General features: G+C 46.0%; 1 protein-coding gene across 2 annotated transcripts in view; it reads left to right on the forward strand.

Annotated features, from left to right (window-relative positions):
* Nucleotides 1-19,226, forward strand: part of GNAL (G protein subunit alpha L) — a gene marked incomplete at both ends in the record, with an annotated part of 135,911 nt that overhangs the window by 23,932 nt on the left and 92,753 nt on the right. Inside the window, 4 exons of one of the 2 annotated variants that reach the window (XM_080821837.1) lie at nucleotides 14,216-14,760; nucleotides 15,028-15,100; nucleotides 15,785-15,839; nucleotides 15,998-16,117. In XM_080821837.1, the coding sequence (XP_080677963.1) occupies nucleotides 14,619-14,760; nucleotides 15,028-15,100; nucleotides 15,785-15,839; nucleotides 15,998-16,117 (390 nt within the window). Of the gene's footprint in view, nucleotides 1-14,215; nucleotides 14,761-15,027; nucleotides 15,101-15,784; nucleotides 15,840-15,997; nucleotides 16,118-19,226 lie in introns of those variants that run through there. The other variant, XM_080821836.1, reaches the window with a different exon arrangement.

Raw genomic sequence — 19,226 nt, forward strand, 5'->3', positions numbered from 1 at the left:
ATCCCAGGGTCCTGGGATCGAGTCCCCATCAGGCTCCTTACTCAGCGGGGAGCCTGCTTCTCCCTCTGCCTGCTGATTCCCCCTGCTTGTGCTCTCTCTCTCAAATAAATAAATAAAATCATTTTTTAAAAAATAACACAAATTAATTGTAAAAAGTGCAGAGAATGTGGAAAGACAGAAGCAAAAAATGAAAACCTCCCCTTCCCCCGGGCCAACAGTGTGCCTCTAGAACTGTTATGTTTTCTTTCCACTGGTGGGCTGAGATTGCTTTTATTAAAGATATTTGTGTGCGGTTTTCTTTCTTTCTATCCTGGAGGCATTGATTTTACTTTTAACTAATTGGAAAGTTGAATAATAGTAAAGGCAATCGCCTGAATGAGGACTTGAAAAAGCACCAGGACATACATATAATGGAATATTACTCAGCCATCAGAAAGGATGAATACCCACCATGTACATCAACATGGACGGAACTGGATGGGATTATGCTGAGTGAAATAAGTGAAGCAGAGAAAGACAATTATCACATGGTTTCAGTCATATGTGGAACATAGGGATAGCAGGGAGGACCACAGGCAAGGGAAGGAAGTCTGAAGGGGTAGAAATCAGAGAGGGAGATGAACCATGAGAGACTATGGACCCCAGGAAACAAGTTGAGGGTTTCAGAGGGGAGGAGGGAGGGGGGATGGGATAGCCGGGTGATGGGTGTTAAGGAGGCACGTGTTGTAATGAGGACTGGGTGTTATACGCAACTGATGAATCCCTGAACACTACAACAAAAACTAATGATGTACTCTACAGTGGCTAACGGAACATAATAAAATAAATAAAATAGAATAGGATAAAAATTTTAAAAATGAAAAAGTTCCAGGGACCCCTTGACAATGTGTTTGTACAGCATCTGTCCTAAAAGATTCACGCCAGTACTCCACAACCCCCATTTGCAAAAGGCTCTGGGGGGCGAGCCCGTGTCTGAGAGGAGGTTTTGCTGTGGCTGTTTGGAAGCTGCTGGTGGTCATATTCTCTTTCGGCGCCTGAAAAGCATCCTTCAGAGTTTTCCCACATCAGCTGTGGGTGGACGTTTCCCAGATGTACTAAAAAAGACAGACATGACAGCTAAATGCTGTGTGATGGCGGGTCAGCTCCTGAAGGAGGGATGGAGGGGTGACTCTAAGAGTCATCTTTCTTTCTATTGGTAGACTTTCAATGGGGACTGTAAATTAGCTAATTGGACTGGAGTGATGTTTTCAGTTCGATGAGAGACTCTTGTTCTTTGGAAAGACGCACTGACAAGGACCTAATGTCTGCATCCTACTCTCAGATGGAACAAGCATGTACCTATGAAGTATGTTTTCATAGGCATGTTTTCATAAGTACGCATACATCATATGCATAGAGCGTATGATAAAGCAGATACAGCCAACGTGCTTACATGGGTGAAGGGTATGCAGACAAATGTGCCATTCTTACAAAGTTTTGTAAGTTCAGAATTAAAAACTGAAAAACATACATGTACCAAATATCTACGTGGTGATGATGAAATTACCTTGTACGTTAGTTGTCTTTGTAGCAGAATAGCTTGCTTCTTTGTAGTAATGACCCGTAAATGCTTCACCTTGTGTATATCGTCTTCTAGTCAGTTCTAAGGATCTTGAGCACCTTTTCACTCACCCTCTCCCTGACCTCCCAAGTTCTAGCAAATTTTTCTCAATGCTTCTCTCTTCCACCCTTCCTCAAAATGTGTATTGTCTTCACCACCCTGGCTGGATCTCCAGTTCTGTGTAGATTGGACCCTCCCCACCCCCACTTGCCCCTTCCCTCATCTTTCCAGTGAGGGGGTCATTCTTCCTTCCAAAAGCATGGCCCACGTCAGATCACAGCACAGGGTCACCTGCCCAACATAACAGTGGAGTCTCAAATCCAGGTGACTCTGCTTCCCAAACCATGAGCCTGGCACAGGGACACATCAGCTCAGAGGAAGGAACCCGTATGGGTCAGGATCCTGGCAGGAAACAAACAGCCCATTCAAACCACGTGACTTAAGGGAGCTTGATGAAGGTGTTATTGACAGGACTGCGGGAAGAACTCTGACCTGTCCCCCCACCCTTCTGTCCCCCTGCACCCTCGGAAGCTGGGAGCAGAGAGCCCAGATGAGGCAGTCTGCAGATGCCAGCCTCCTGGGCACAAGGAGCAGAACCAGGAGAACACCCAGCATAGGATCCTTTCTGTTGCACATAAGGTAGTGGACTCGGGGATAATGGACCTGCTGGTATCCCAGCACTAAAGGGAACCAGGCCTGATGTACAGGTCTTATTTGAATATTTGAAACTTCCCACAGACCCAGTCTGTCACCGTTGGAGACAACTCTTTTCAGGCCAAACAGGGACATTGTGTGATGTAAGTCCCACATAGAACCGCTGAGGACCTATCTGATGGCAGTAGGACAGCAAATGATTCTCAGGGACTCAACAACTTCCAAGCTAAACGAACTCTAATAATCACAGAGGCTGAGGGGGGTCAGATGGTCTTAGCTGTCCAACATTAACACCATGCTATTCCTGCTCTCAATGTACCACTAAAGGACATGAACAGAAATACTGCGGCTGTGCAAGTTGTTGACTGAACAAGGACACACAGCCTGGAGAGAACTCTGTGCAAAACTAGGTGGGCACTTGATTCTTAAGGAGTTTCTGTGCCTTTTGTGGAGCCTAGAATCCCTGTGGGGTTGTTTTAATTGTTTAACTTTTTATTTGGAAGGGGGTGCCTTCCCCTTTTATTCAGAAGGGGCACCTGGGTGGCTCCTTTGGTTAAGCGTCTTAGTTTTGACTCAGGTAGTGATCTCATGGGTCAGGGGATCAGCCCTACACTTGGCTCCGCGTGCAGTGGGGAGTCTGCTTGAAGATTCTCTCCCTCTGCTCCTCCCCCAACCTGTGTGCCTGCGAGTGCATACCCCGGCTCTGTCTCCCTCTCAAATAAATAAACAAACCTTAACAACAACAAGAACAAAAGAACTCTCAGATATCTGTCTCCCGGATCCCCATTGCTAGCATTTGCCTCCTCTACCTTATCATTTGCATCCTTTCCATGAATCTTTGGTCTAGATATAGATATATTATTTTTTTCCTCATTCAAATTTGATGTGTCAGCATCACGGCCCTTCACCCATAAGAGACTTCAGCGTGCGCTTGTCGTACAGAACCAAGGTGCAGGTAGCAACTTCAGTAAGTTGAATGCTGACATCATCAACCCATCTAATTTCCCCTCCATATCCCAGTTTCTCAGTTGAGCCATTTATCTCTTGTGTGGCTTTTCCCTTCCAGCACGGGATCCAGGCTCTGGCTGGGGCAGCATCTGGTTTCCATCTCTCTTTAGTTGCCCTTGACTTGCAACAGCTCCACAGTCTTTTGTTTTTTGTTTTGTTTTGGTTTTTGTTTATCTGTTTGTTTTTTGCCTTTTATGACATTGCCATTTTTGAAGAATACAGTCCCCTCCCTCCCTTTTTGTTAAAGTTCCCGTTTGCCCAATGTTTCCTCCTGACTTAGGTTCTGGTTATGTCCCCCTGGCTTGGGTACTACCTAGATGACCAGTGTCCCTCTCAGGATCTGCAGCAAGGGTGCAGACCACGTCTACCTCTCCTCCTTTGATGGTGTTCCTTTTAATCACCCAAATTGTTGTCTCGTTTCTCCACTAACAGCTACTATGTTTACCCTGCAACGGATGAGTAGTCTGTGGGGAGACCGTGCAGAAATGGTGTTGCTCACGAAAATGTTCCCCTGTGTCTGGCTCAGTCGGAAGAACATGCAACTCTCAATCTTGGGGTCGTGAGTTCAAGCCCCATGTTAGGTATAGAGATTACTTAAAAAATAGAATCTCTAAAAAAAAAAAAAAAATAGTTCCCATAGATTGAGTGTCATCTGTTTCTGGATCTTGCCTGACCCAAACTTCACTATGCTGGTTGCATATATTGATTCTCCCATCCCAGGACTCCGTTCACATTCTCTGGCAGCTAGCTAGCAAGAGCGCTCCCTTCTCCCCCATTTATTTATCTCTTCGTTATTGGCACGGACACAGAATCCCTGTATTTTTCAGTGGTTTAGAATTCACTGCTGTACCTAAATATTTGGGTGCTCATCTCATCCCCGATTTGACTAAATGAGAGCCCCTTCAATCTGGCTCTTCTGTCCGGTGACAGACCCCCAATGGTTTTAAAGCACTTTCTTACTTTCTGGCGTGACCATGTTCCAGGTTTACATGGCAGCGATCCTGCCCCTCAGGCTGGTATCACCCATTTCTTTGAGGGACCCTGGTTCCTTGGAGTGATAAGGAAGACTAAGCATCACACCTGGGTGGGAGGTGTGCTCACTGCTGCTGGTGTGTCTTAACGTCTTGGCCTTTTCAGCAGACAAAAATGAAGAAATATATGCATGTACACTTGACCCTTGAACAACACAAATTTGTACCGCACAAATCTACCTGTATGTTTTTTCAATACAGTACAGTACCATAAATATATTTTCTCTTCCTTATGATTTTCTTAACAACATTTTCTTTTCTCTAGCTTACTGTATTATAAGAGTACAACATAAAATACATATAACATACAACATATGTATTTAATCAATTGTTTATTTTTAACAGTAAGTCTGGTCAATGGTAGGCTACTAGCATTTTGGGGGGGTTTGATTCTTTTAAGATTTTATTTATTTATTTGAAAGGCCAGTGTTGGGTCTGTAATCAAAGGAGTGAAACTGATACAAAACGATGGTCAAGCAAAGCTTTATTTCACGCCAAGCATCGAGAATCAAACCGACCGGCCAGGGCCGCCCCTTACAAAGAGGCGACCTCTCTCAGACTAGCTTTTAAGGGCAAAGGCCATGTGGTTGGGCCTGGCCACGCACAGGTGGCCAATGAGATTGTAACACACAGAGAAAGTTGCCCAGTCAGGCTAGGTCACACATAAGCGGCCAATTGAATTACAATTTACCCTATAGTCGATATTTGAACTAGCCTATCACCTTGGTCAGAATTGGCACCCAAAAGGCACCCAAAGGGCGGGGCCCATACTCCTTGGTAGCTAGGGAGACAGTATGTGCCCCCACTGATTGGATACCTCCACCTGGCCTGACCCACCAGATGGAATCGCTCTGGCTAAATAGGCCCTTACAGCCAGAGGGAGAACAAAAGCAGGCTGAGCAGGGAGCCCGATGCAGGGCTCGATCGCAGGACCCTGAGATCATGACCTGAGCCAAAAGCAGATGCTTAACCAACCGAGCCATAATTAAGTTTTTGAGGAGTTAAAAGTTATACACAGATTTTTCAACTGTAGAGGGTCAACACCCTACCCTTGCATTGTTCAAGGTCAACTATATATACGTATATATGTACACAGCATACAAATGTACACATGTGCATACCCATACTAGCAACATATACTTATACCTTTTGGAAATCATGATTTTACAGCGACTACTACAATCCCAGTTCATCCTCACAGGCTTTCCCTTGCCTTCTCTCGTTCCGTACAAATACGGAATATTTGTATCTCATTTGTATCTCATTCTTCCTCTCTGAAAATCCTTGCTGTCAATAACAGCATTAACACATTTCCGTATTGGCTTAACCTTATAACACTCTAAGACGGACTGGAATATATCTGCAGGCAAAGACTTCCCTTTCGAATGTCGCTCTTTCATGTATTTATAGTTTAAATATGCTGAATCATTCCTACTTAATGACAAATGTAAACCAATCATGTAATATATAGATATATATAGAGTCTCTATCTCACTTGTTCTTTGTCAACAACCCTGCAAGCTTTAGGAAGAACCATTCCAACTTTTCTGAGGAGCTACATAGTCCCCACCTGTGGTAAAATGTGTCTGTGTTCCATTTAATTTCATATACAATTTGAATGTTGTCAAAGGAACACTGTTGCTTTAAACTCTGTAACCAAGCCAAATTCTAAAAGAAACCAGTTGCTACGGCAACTTGGCAAAGAGTTAATTAATTCATCAGTCATTATATGCAGATTAATCTGTCTAACTGAGTTACAACGGAGGTGGGCTTGTTTGAGTTCTCCTTTTGGAATTAGTGGAAGAAGAATGGTGTGATTTTATTTTATTTTATTATTATTTTTTTAATCTGTAAGGGCTGGAGAGTTCCTTCTGGAAAAGGTGCAGGCCTTGTGGTCAGACAGGTGCTCAGCCCTTTCAGGACGCTGTGGGGCCTTCAGGCCAATAGCCTTATCTGCGAAATGTGGATTATAATGGGCATCTTGTAGGCTGCTGTGATGATCAGAGAAGATGCCAGACATGAAGCACTTTTCAGTGTCTTTTTAAAATTAAGATGAAAGGTGACTAGCAAAGTTAAGCATGCATTTCTCCAGGAAAGGAAATTATATTTTTTCTTCGCTTTTACCATTGACCACACAAACCCCTATGGGATCCCTCTGTAATCTCCAGAATTCAGAGAAATTTACCGCATTTACTTGATTGCATGTCTGTCCCTCTCTACTAAACTAGTAAACTTCTTGAGATGGCGGATAATGTCTGATTAACCCTTACAATCTCCAGGCTACGTGTGTCTAGGCTTTCAAAAGAATACTTAATGGTGAATGAATGAATGTAAATGTACCACTATAAAACATCCTTCCCGGGGGGCGCGTGGGTGGCTCAGTGGTTAAGCATCTGCCTTCCGCTCACGTTATGATCACAGGGTCCTGGGATGGAGCCCCATGTCAGGCTCCTTACTTAGCAGGGAGTCTGATTCTCCCTCTCCCACTCGCCCTGCTTGTGTTCCCTCTCTCGCTGTGTCTGTCTCTGTCAAATAAATAAATAAAATCTTTTTTTAAAAAAAGCATCCTTCCAACCTCCATCTGTCCTTCCTGCTCTACATTGCCACCTGCTGGTAAAAAGCTACAACTGCAGCAAATGGAGTCCCTTAACTATAATCAGAAAAGTCCAAACAAATATCCTGAAACCGCAACGGAGATTCTCTATTCCACCATTGTCATCATGAAGACTCTACATGCGATTTTTTCCTGTTTTTCTTCAGGTTAAATACACATAACATAAAATTTACCACATTCACCATTTTTAAGGGTACAGTTCTGTGACACTAGGTGCATTCCCATTGTTGTGCCCAGCCACTGCCTCCACCCATCTGCAGAATTTGTCATCTTCCCAAACAGAAAGTCTGTGCCCATTAAACACTAACCCCCCCCCCCATTCCTCTGCTCCCAGCCCCAGGCAATCACCATTCTAGTTTCTGTCTCTAGGAATCTGACCACACGAGGTCCCTCACAGAAGTGGGATCATACAGTAAATGGCCTCTTGTGACTGGCTTTTCTCACTTAGCATAATGTCTTTAAGGTTTATCCATGTTGCAGCATATTTTAGAATGCCCTTCTTCTTCTTCTTTTTTTTTTTTTTTAGAAAGAGTGAGTGCAAGTGGAGGGACGAGCAGAGGGAGACAGAGAGAATCCTCAAGCAGGCTCCTCACTCAGAACGGAGCCCCACATGGGGCTCGGTCTCATGAGCCTGAGATCATGACCTGAGCCAAAAATCAAGGGTGGACACTTAACCCCCAGTGCCCCAAATGGCCTTCCTCTTTAAAGCAGAATACTATTTTATCAGACACATAGACCACATTTTGTTTATCCATTCATCCATCATCTATGCTTTTTTTTTTTTCCATTTCCAACCTGTCTCATTGACTTCATGTTCCTACCTAGCCACTAGCACTTTGCTCAGCTGAGTACCTAAGCCCTCAACAAATCTGTGTTGACTGTACTGTATGTCATTGCTCGTGTGTTCGTCTACTAGAAAGCAATCAGGAGCTCCTCGAGGACAACAAGCTGCCTCACGTAGAGAAGTTAAATGGCTATGTATTTGTTAAATGAATGTTGAATGATAATAATTGCTACATTTATGGAGACCTCACTATTCGCCAGGCACTGTGATAAGATGACTGGATTCCTATCATTCTCGCCATAACTCTGTGAGGTGAGTGCCATTGTCCTCACCCATTTACAGAGAAAGAAGCAGAACCATGTGGCAGATGAGGGACTTGAGTCCAGCCATGCTTGCTCAGCAACCCATGCTTTTTTTTTTTTTTTAAGAATTTATTTATTTTTTTAGCAGAGATCACAAGTAGAGAGAGAGAGGAGGAAGCAGGTTCCCTGCCGAGCAGAGAGCCCGAGCAGGGCTTGATCCCAGGACCCTGAGATCATGACCTGAGCCGAAGGCAGAGGCTTAACCCACTGAGCCACCCAGGTGCCCCGCAACCCATGCTCTTAACCACCAAGCTACACAAACCATTGGAGAGCTTTTGCCTTAAGAGAAATTGCAGTACCAAGAATCTATATTTTCCTGTGGCTCATTGGGTTCACCCCACCTCAGAGACAGTGTTTGCTGTGTGTCCCTCCGCCTCCTCTAAAGTACCTACTCCCTCTCCTTTGCTTTTACTTAAACAGATCCTCCTGGCCTGAAGTGTACTCCTTCTCCCTACCCGGTCCAACCCCCTTTTTCAAGACACACCTGGGGTCCCTCCCCCTTGGAGAAGCTTTTGCCATTCCCATGGACCTTCCCATCCCCATAGGGGCCCTACAACACCTTTCGGCGCTGGGTGCCCACATACTGTCACACCTTGCCCTCTGAATGGTGGAAGTGTGCTAGTCTGATAGTCCCCCGACAGCTTAAGGAGGTAAAAAATTGGCTTCAGAGTCTGCTTACCCTTTTGGTGGTACATCTCTACACATGGTAGCCTATAGGAAGAAATAAACACAAGAGTTCAATGCCATGAATCTACGTTGTGTAGATTAAAAAAAAAATTGGATCCTCTCAGCTATCTTGCTTTCCAGCATACTGTTACTGGATTTGCTTAAATTCTGAGAACAGTTGTGAGGCAGGTAGGCATTGCTGAAGTCCAACCCTGAGTCGGTGTGTTAAAACCAGGATTCGTGTCTCCATATCTCGTGAAGCTCTGACCTTGCACAGGGATACCTCTCTGACACCAGGAAAGGGTTGGTAAGCATTTAAAATGCAGGTGGCATTGTTTGTCTCTTTTCAAATCAGGGGAAGAGGGTAATTCAGTTTATTAAAAAAAAATTGGTTTGAAGAGAACTCTTAATCATTGGACACATTCTTATAACCCCAGAGACTGCATGAGATTGAATCTTTAAAAACAAACAAACAAACAAAAACTTACGGGGCACCTGGGTGGCTCAATGAGTTAAGCGTCTGCTGTCGGCTCAGGTCATGATCTCAGGGTCCTAGGATGGAACCCTCATCATGCTCCCTGCTCAGTGGGGAGCCTGCTTGTGTTCCCTCTCTTGCTGTCTCTCTCTCTGTCAAATAAGTAAAAATCTTTTAAAAACTAAATTAAACCATGATTCAAAATTCGCAAAACAAAGTGTAAATGAAATTTAAATAATTAAGCTTCCAAATGCGCTAACGCTTGAGACGCCCTGTCTTAAATATCAACCAGAGTAAGGGAGCCATCTCTCTGTTTGACCTTTGTCCCAAACTCTGTGCCTTTGCAATCCTCCTCTGGGAGCCCAGGGCCTCCTCTGCCCTCCTAGGGAGGCGCAGGCGGTTCCCCGACCCGGCCGGCCGCCGCCCCCTCTGCGGGCAGGCAGCTGTGGGGCGGCCCTGGCTCTCCGCACGCAGGTGGGTGTGCGCATCTCTGTGCGGGGCGATGCTGCCACAGCCGTTGCCTGGCAACAGAGGCCTGCACCGCCCGCCCCTCCAGGCTGCTCTCCGTGCTCCCCAAAAGGTCCGCTCCTGCCACTGCAGGTGAGCCAGCTGGAATTTTGGATTCCGATCCCATGGTTTAAAACACCAAGGATTGATTTCCCAGACCAGACTAGGAGAAGGCCAGATGATTGGATTAAAGGGAGGGAGGAGGAAGGTGTCTTTTTTATTTTAATTTTATTTATTTTATTATTTGACAGACAGAGATCACAATTAGGCAGAGAGGCAGGCAGAGAGAGAGAGGGAAGCAGGCTCTCCGCTCAGCAGAGAGCCCGATGTGGGGCTCGATCCCAGGACCTGATCCTCATGACCTGAGCCGAAGGCAGAGGCTTTAACCCACTGAGCCACCCAGGTGCCCCAGGGCGTCTTGATCTCCTACCTGATAACGGACTAGATAAAGCTGCCTTTGCCTGTCTCATTAAAAAAGTTGCATCACTGTAAACGGCCATTACTTTTCTGTTTGGAATGTTTAGCGCATGTTGTGAAACACACTAAACATGCCCCTGTTAGGTCAGGATTCAAGGGTTTATATCCCAGATACACCCCTTACTCACCCCTCAAAGCCTCTGTAAAGTAATGGTGACAATAGTTTCTTTTAGGGTTATTGCAAATGCTACAGAAATTACACCATGGGAAGGACTAGCGCAGTGCTGGCTGTCAGTGACCAACTAGGGGACGCTATTTTACATGGAACCTATTATTCTTGTATTGATATATTAACTTCTTGGGTGTAGTATTCATCATATAGGATCATCTAAATCTTACTGGAATTCCAAATATAAAAATTTATCTTTAACCTTGTTTAATGATAAACTTAGGCATATTAAAATATTTCAGAGTTTATTTGAGCAAAACTTGATTCGAATCAGGCAACATCCCATCTAACTGAAAGAAAGGAGCTCAGAGGAGCTAGGCAAAATGAAAGACTTTCATAACCAGCATGGAGAAGAAGCAAGGACATAACTCTAGGTTAAAAAGCGGGTTGGTTATTGTAAGGTGACTTCTCCTTAGGGGATGACAGGGGTGTATGAAGCAGATTACCTAACATGTGCTCATTGGGTGATTGCTGATTGACAGGTTTTAAGATTTCATTTCTAGGGAAGTCAAAACTGTAATTGATTCTAAATTTGGTCACATGGGGCTTAGCATATGCTTATTTGGGGCCTGTTGTCTTGTTTTTTGACACCCCTAATTCCTAGACCTAAACAAGTGGAAACTTTTTGCTGTATTTTTAGGGTAACTAAATTATCAGGCTGTCTTAAAAGTGTAGCTTTGGGGTTCTAATTTAATTCTTCCTTTATGAGTTTCCATGGGATTTGTTTTGAAAATTTTCTTCTAACTGTTTATAAAAGTCGTGGCATTAGGGATGCCTGGGTGATTGGCTTAGTGGCTTAAGCATCTGCCTTCGGCTCAGGTCTTGATCCAGGGATGCCGGGATCCCAGGTAGAGTCCCGAATCAGACTCCTTGTTCAGTGAGGAGCCTGCTTCTCTCTCTCCTCCCTGCTTGTGCTCTCTCTCACTATCTCTGTCACTATCTCTGTCTCTCATTCTCTCTCTCAAATAAGTAAATAAAATCTTTTTTTAAATCTTGGCATTAAGAAAACGGACAAATCCTTATGAACATCCCACTATACTATGCAATTTTTATATGCCTTTTCTTGCCTCCTGAGTGCCCTCATCACCCACAGTACATGCCGGGTTGATATTATTATGCGTGAACATTTGTGTTAACTCCAAGTGCAAGGCCAGGCAATGGTGATAATAGTCCCCTCCCACAAAACTCAAACCTTTCACCTAGCTCAGCATATAGTATGGCCTGTATGTTTGCTTCTGCCTGTGTCCAGCAGAGTAATTTATTGCTCTTGTTTTTTAAGAAAGTATTAATATTTTCAGCGTAGTACCAAACAGGACAAGTGCTTCCTGAACTTAAAATCTGATGACAAAATTCCTTTCATGAGACACCCCCCCCCCCCACCCTTGGAGCAGGAGTTCTCTTTGGCTTTCAGGAATTCATTCATCCATTCGACAAAGATCCCTGGGGCACCTCCTTCCGGCCACACGCAGGACTAGACACAGGTGCAGCAGATGGAAAATACAGACTCAGGCCCCGCCCTCATGGAGGCCAAGGTCTAGCCGACTTTGGGAAAAGCTGTACATAAACCATTACAATGCAAGGAGCTGGTGGGATGATGGAGCACAGGGAAGGGCCTAACACTGAAGGTGGAGGGAGTAGTGAGGCTAGAAGGATAACTAGGAGGTGGCCAACTGAAGAAGATATCCCAGATATTCCAGAAGGAAGCAGCATGTGAACCCAATGGATAAGCCAAGGTGTTCCAGAAGTCCACATGGTTGGAAGGAGACTCAGGGCACTGCTGGGAACGGGTGAACCTTGAGAGCTGAGGCCACAGAGTTTACACCAACCCAGTCTTGATGGACCATGGTCAAGGACTTCATGGTGGTGAGGACAGACATGGTAGATCTGTGCTGTTACTGTGGCAACATGGAGCACTAGACTATGAGCTGGAGGCCATTGCCAAAATCCACGTTAGATTAGTGATCTAAGACCCTAGTAATGGAAGACAGTGGAAGAGATAGCCGGTATTTAGGAAACTGACTCCATGGGACACAGGAACTGTTTGGGTTTACGAGAAGGAAACAGAGTCAGGAATGAGTCCCATGTTCTGGTTTGGAAAATCAGGGACTCTTATCACAGAGACAGAACGGATAGGATATGGGCTGGAGGTGTGAGGGGAGGCTTAGGGCATGAGCTCAGCCTTTGGCAGGTAGAACTGGGGATCTATGTCAGGGGGATGAAAGTGGAGGTCTGCTCCAGGATGGCAGGGGACAAGAGGGTGAGTTGAGCTGGAGATGTGATGTGGCCGCAGTCTGAGCTGTGTGCATAGACTATGGAGGGCACAGTCTGCCCTGCCAGGAGTGTGTGTGTCCAGGGAGAGAGGGTGAGTGGGGCCCCAGATACCTACACCAGCCAGAGGATGAGCAGAGCATCAAAACCACCGTGCCATGCCAGCCAAAGAACAAGACAGTCTCAAAGGACCGTCAGTGCCAGCTCCATGGAGAGGTCAAAGAAAGCAAAGACCCAAGTTCTCAGATGAAGGTTAGTGCCTGGGAGGCCGCTAACGCCCCTAATGAGAACATTTTGAGCATAGGGAGGTGGGCCAAAGCCAGGCTGCTAGGAGCTGAGGTGTGAACAGGAGGTCAGGAAGGACAGATCTGAGTCAGATTCCCTTTTTAACTCTTTGGCTGCTGTGAGCAGGAGGGTGAATAATGGCCCTAACAAGGAGCCTGCGACATAAGGAGGTGCTGTTGGGTTTGAATGAGACCCACTGACAAGTGAGGCCGGCTGTGCCCCCCTCGGGGCGCGGGCTACAGAGGGAAGGGGGCAGCAGAGCATGGGAAGTCCCCCGGGTGCTGTTTGCTCTCTGTAAAGAAGATCAGGCCTTGCTGAATGTGAGAGAAATGTGGGTTGGGAGGAAACTGGGGCACTTGAAGACAGACGAACAAGGCCACATGGAAGAATCGGGGTGCAGGGCCTCGGGCCCCCCCCACCCCGAGCCTGGAGACCATCTCCGTGCCCCAACAGCGCCACAGGAAAGGAAGTGATCTCTGTCCCGGACTTCTAAGCCATCCTTCCCGCAAGTCCAAGAACGCGAGTGCAAAGTTGCGGCGGACAGACGGTCTAGGCGAGCTGGTGGTAGCAGTAACCGAGGAACTCGCACTCAGCACCGTGGATGGGAACGCGGACCGGCTCTTTGTTTCCAGGGCTACAGTGTCAAAGTTCGAGGCCACTGTGTCTCCTAGGAAAGGAGTAGAGCTGTTCAGAGAACTGCGAAGGAGAAACGGGGGCTGGAGAGAAAGACAAGAGGCTAAGGGAGGCGGCGGCGTGGGTGCGCTGGAATAGTCTAGAAAATGAACGGAACAAAGGCGGTGTGACTGGTGAGCCTCTTACTGATCCTCCTCCCTGATAGAATATGCATGATCCTGAGCGAGTCCTCGCCTGCCTGGGAGCAGGGAGGCGTCCGAGGCAGCGGCGGGGAGCGCACGCCCAGACCCAGTCTCCCGGGCTCGGGGTGCGAGAGCGGCACGCGGCCGAGGTGCGGACCCCGCGCGGGTGAGCCTCACGCGGGCCGGGCTCGTAGACGCAGCTCCCGACCCTTCCAGCCCCAGTAGCGCTAGTGCCCCCAGCGAGATCCCCGCGAGCAGGCCAGCTCCCCTTCCCTGCCGCGCGGAGGCCCCGGGGTCGCTCGGAACCGGGAGGGGGCGCGCGTCCGACGGCGGAGGCAGCGTGGGGCGCAAGCGGGCCGGCAGGTGCGCACAGTCGCGGGGAGGGGACGGGACCCGCGCGCTCTGTGCCCCCGCGCCGCTGTCCGCCAGCACCCGGCGGGGGCGGGACCACCTCTCGCTCCCCCGCGGGGCGCTTCCCCTGCCGCGCAGGCGGAGGCGGGGCTGAGCCGGGTTGAGCGCGGCGGGCGGCTGGCGGTGCGGGCGGCGGGCGCAGCGCCACCCTGGCTGGCTCCAGCAGAGCCCGGTGCTCTCGGCCCCCGTCTCCCTTCATTGTGCGTGATTTGTCCGGCTGAGAATTCTAAACCTGTATCTTTAAAAAAAGGTGGGGGGGGGCATCTGTTGGGCTCCGCGCATCTTCCTCGCATCGTTTTTAGTTGCGAGTTTGCGGTGGGCAGAGGGAGGGAGCAGGAACGCCTGTTCCGATCGGCAAACACCGAGAGACCAGAGCATCTCTTTCAGCGGCAAGGAAGAGAAGCCGTCGCAGGATCCACACACATCTACAACTCTCTATTGCTTTTTGTGCAAATACCTAAGTCTGCCTGACGTCCATCCAAGCGGGCAGGCATGGGGTGTCTGGGCAACAGCAAGACGGCGGAAGACCAGGGCGTCGATGAAAAAGAACGACGCGAGGCCAACAAGAAGATCGAGAAGCAGTTGCAGAAGGAGCGTCTGGCTTATAAAGCGACCCACCGCCTGCTGCTACTGGGTAAGGCCGGAGGGCGCGCGGCGGCTCCCGGCCCGAGCGGAGCGCACGGCCCGGAGCGCAGCGAGCGCGGGGGCCGGGCGGGCAGGGCCGGGCGGGGGCCGCGCTCACCGCCGCCCGCCACGGGGACCCGCTCGCTCCTCCAGCCGCGAGCTGTCGTGTACTGGAAAATGCCTACGCTGGGGTAGGGCGATTGCCGTCCGGAGGGGGCAGGAGAGATGACAACCGTATTGGGCCACGGACCCCAGCATTCTTTTTGTTTGTTTGCAGGGGCTGGTGAGTCTGGGAAGAGCACGATCGTCAAACAAATGAGGATCCTGCATGTCAATGGATTTAATCCTGAGTAAGGAATGGTCCATTTCGCTTTTGCTCCCAAACTGCATGCAAACTTTTTCACTTCTCTCCAGCATCTCCAAACGTGCTTTCTCTGAATAGTTAATTTGATCATCGAATAAGACCTTTTTGGGGGAGAGGGGAGTGAGAGAGAAGCGTGTTGTTGAATTTGGTATATTTAGGCAAATCTTTCTTTTGGTAGCATCTAGATGAAAAAATAACATAACTTGCTTAGCAAAATATGATTGATTAAATATTCTTGCGATGTTGGTCTGTGCTGCATTTCTTAACCAATGTCAGTATACACTTTTCTCTATATCCTTGGTGGGTCTCTATTTCAATACATAACAATCAACAGATGGCTAATTCAAGTAAAATAGATTTACAAGTGTAGCTGTAGAGTTTTTATATCCAGTTTTCATAACAATTTAGCCATGCTTTGTGTAACCTGTGTAGTTGCTTAAAACTACATTGTAATGTATGCATTCAAGTTTGCTTAGTGTACAAATTAGGAGAGAAGTATGGTTTCCTTTCCCAGTTAAAAACTATGCAGCTGCTGTCTTGGGGGTTGATGTTGACCTCTAAGAAAACCAGTCTAGCCCCATGCTGCAGCTGGAAGTTTAAAATCCCACTCAACGGATTCAAGTCAGTGCTAGAGGTAAATTAAATTAATAACAATTCTCTTTTAATACAGAGAGAAGAAACAGAAAATTCTGGACATCCGGAAAAATGTTAAAGATGCTATTGTGGTAAGGATTTTTTTTAATGTTTGGTTAATAGAAAGGAAAGTAGAAAGTTAAATACTCTGCTCTCTAAAACTGTATAGATACAAATTACATATTTTAGTTGACATACAAGGAGCCTAAATATTATATTTATCCATATTTTTTTCTTCATTCCATTTTAGACAATTGTTTCAGCGATGAGTACTATCATACCTCCAGTTCCGCTGGCCAACCCAGAAAACCAATTCCGATCAGACTATATCAAGAGTATAGCTCCTATCACCGACTTTGAATATTCCCAGGTAAGTAAATCCTTCTTGAAATATTTTAAATGGTGGAAGGGAGAACCATTTTCAATGAGATTGCTTGAGAATCCATGTTAATATTATTTTATCTTTGACTTTCTTCAAAATCGAGCTCTCTGCCTAAGAAAAATGCTTTCCTTCATGCCAAAATATTAACATTGGTTAAAAACGTTAAAGACAAAAGGGTTGTAAGAAATGCTTTTATGAAGGTATTGGTGAGGTAGATAATCAGGAAAATAGCCTATCTTTGAGAAATACGGGTAGTATTTTTTTTCTACGTGTATTTCTAAATTAACAATGAGGCAGTTTCCCAGAGAACAAAAGAATAGAAGTGACATGAGCAGAGAGAAATAGTTATGGTGACTGCTTCTGTGGGGATAATAGAATAGAATTCAGTTCACTCTTAAGATGAGTATCCTGTGGCCCCAATGAGAAGAGAATGCGTGCTGTAAAGAACATAGATCACTTCTGAACGTTTATTCAATGATGGAGCAAAAAACATAGTTTGCTTCGCATCCGCAATATTTTGGGCCGTTTTCCTAATTCCTTGGATAGCAGTATTGCTTATGTGAAAGGGTGAAATGAATAATAATTTTCTCTTGTTTTGTTTACATACGTGTCTTTAAAATATTGTTATTTCGTCGTTTGATTAAGCATGCGCCAAAGGAAAATATATTTGTTAGATTTCTCAGAAAGTCATTTTTCTTACAGTTGTGCCAAAAGAGCATATTTGTGTGTGTGCCTGTGTGTGTGTGTGTGTGTACACGCAACAGTAACAGAATTTTAAAGGGCTCCTCGCCTGACACATTTTGTGTTCTCACAATCCCCTCTTTGAAAAGAAGGTGATGCAGGAAGCGGCGTGTAAAATAGACAGGTCCTGCCCTGCTCTGACTGACGTCTGGGCCAATATGCACCTGCTCACCTCTACTCTGCTCACTTTAGCAGAGCACCCTTGTCCTGGGGGCTTTGTAGCAGGATTGCAGATAAGAATGACCCTTTTTGTGGACCATAAGGAATAGCATGGAGGACGTTCGGAGAAGGAAGGGAAAAATGAAGGTGGGGGCGTGAAACGGAGCGGGAGAGGAACCATGAGAGACCACGGATTCCGAGAACCAAACCGAGGGTTTCAGAGGGGAGGCCGGACGGGGGATGGGTGAGCCTGGTGATGGGTATTAAGGAGGACGCGTATTACATGGAGCACTGGGTGTCATACGCAAAGAGTGAATCATGGAACACGACATCAAAACCTAATGATGTACCATATGGTGACTAATATAATAATAGTAATAAAAAGAATGGCCCTTTTGAAAGCTTTTATGTGCATTCTTTCCTGTGATTTTTGCATCTGATAAGCATTCCAGTGTAGCCAGCAAGAGTTCTAGAATTTCTGACAGGAAGGAGTTAGAGGTGGTAAACTGGCTAGAGAAGGGGGCTGGGTGTCTGCAGCAGCGGGCACCCTTTCTTTACTGAACTGTGTCTTTAACTGGATGGCTTGGAGGGGTAAAAGGAGATGACAGGACGGAGGTGTCCAGATAGGACTAAAGTAGTGATTCGGCTGGCTAGAGCTATAGGGTGTCGTCCAGGACTATGTGACATTGCATCTATCGAAGAAGTTGATACTTTGGGGGAAAAATTGACTTTTATTTAAAGAAAATGTCTATTATTGTTAAAGTCATAAAAATAGAGCTAAATCCAGTATCTTAATAGTAAATATAACACAAACTTACTAAACCTAGGACTTTTGAGATTGAATCCTTGAGAAAGTCTTTTGGTGTCATAATCCAGCACCTTAAGGGTTCATTTTCTTGCAGCTATAAAATAATTTTATAATAAAAATTAATTTCAGAGTTCTTTAAGAAGGAAAATTAAAATAATATGTATTAAAATTACTTGAGATTGCCCCTTATAATATAAAGTCTAACCTTATCTTGAGATATCTTAATGATTCTCTCTAAAAATATGACACTTAAGTTTACCTTTTGGTTTTCGGTTTTGGGCTGTTGTTTTTTGTTTTTTGTTGTGTTGTGCTGCTGTTCATATTGCCTTCTGTTTGAATTTCTTCCTTTTTTTTTTAAGATTTTATTTATTTATTTGAGAGATAGAGCCGGGGGAAGGTGGGGAGGAGCAGAGGGAGCCGGAGAAGCAAGCAGGCTCCATGCTGAGCAGGGAGCCAACCAAGGGGCCCAATGCCAGAACCCTGGGATCATGACCTGAGCAGAAGGCAGAGGCTTAACCGACTGAGCCACCCATCCACCCCTCCATTTGAATTTCAACTGAATTACAGGAAACCTAAGCTTTAACAGAGAAGGCCAATGTAGGTGGTGAATAGTGCCCAGTTAGCTAACTATTGATGGGGGTTAGAGAAAGCATTCAGGGTCAGACCTCACTGACCTTGTAGGCCAGGTCTGTGTTGATCTGGGGGGACCTTCAGAGAGCTCCGAGCAGGGCAATTACATGATCTGGTTGTGTTTTATCAAGATCACCCTGGCTATAGGTAGAAAATGGCACCTAGGAAGGCCAGGTTGCAGTGGGACAATGGTCTGGGAATCAATTATAACGATCCGTATATAAGATAATGGGGCAGCTTGGTGTGGGGTGGTGTAATTCACTGATAGGTGCCTAGTTAGTTCTTTTCTCATTCATATAACCAACACTTGTCTTTCTGCAGACTGGGGTCCATCCAGGAATCCCTTTGCTAGTGGGCACCATGCCTTTGCATCTACACATGAGGTGATAGAAAATAATCTCAGTTTTATGGTGACTAACATAACACAATAAAAAAAATAATAATAAAGAGAAAATAGTCTCAGGTGATGATCATGACAGATCCCTCTCCACCTCCCAAAAAAACTCATAGCATGACACCATACCAAGAGCAATTACTTAAATTGAATTATTAATTCGTCTGTTCAGTTTTTTCCTTCTTAAAATGTGGGTATTTGATCGGCTCTTTAAAAATTATAGTGTGCTAGGTTTTTTAAATTTTTTTTAAAGATTTTATTTATTTATTTGACAGAGAGAGATACAGTGAGAGAGAGAATACAAGCAGGGGGAGTAGGAGAGAGAGAAGCAGGCTTCCCGCTGAGCAGGGAGCCTGAGGCAGGCT

Source organism: Martes martes, assembly GCF_963455335.1.
Source record: "Martes martes genome assembly, chromosome: 13".
In the NCBI taxonomy this organism is placed as follows: Eukaryota; Metazoa; Chordata; class Mammalia; order Carnivora; family Mustelidae; genus Martes; species Martes martes.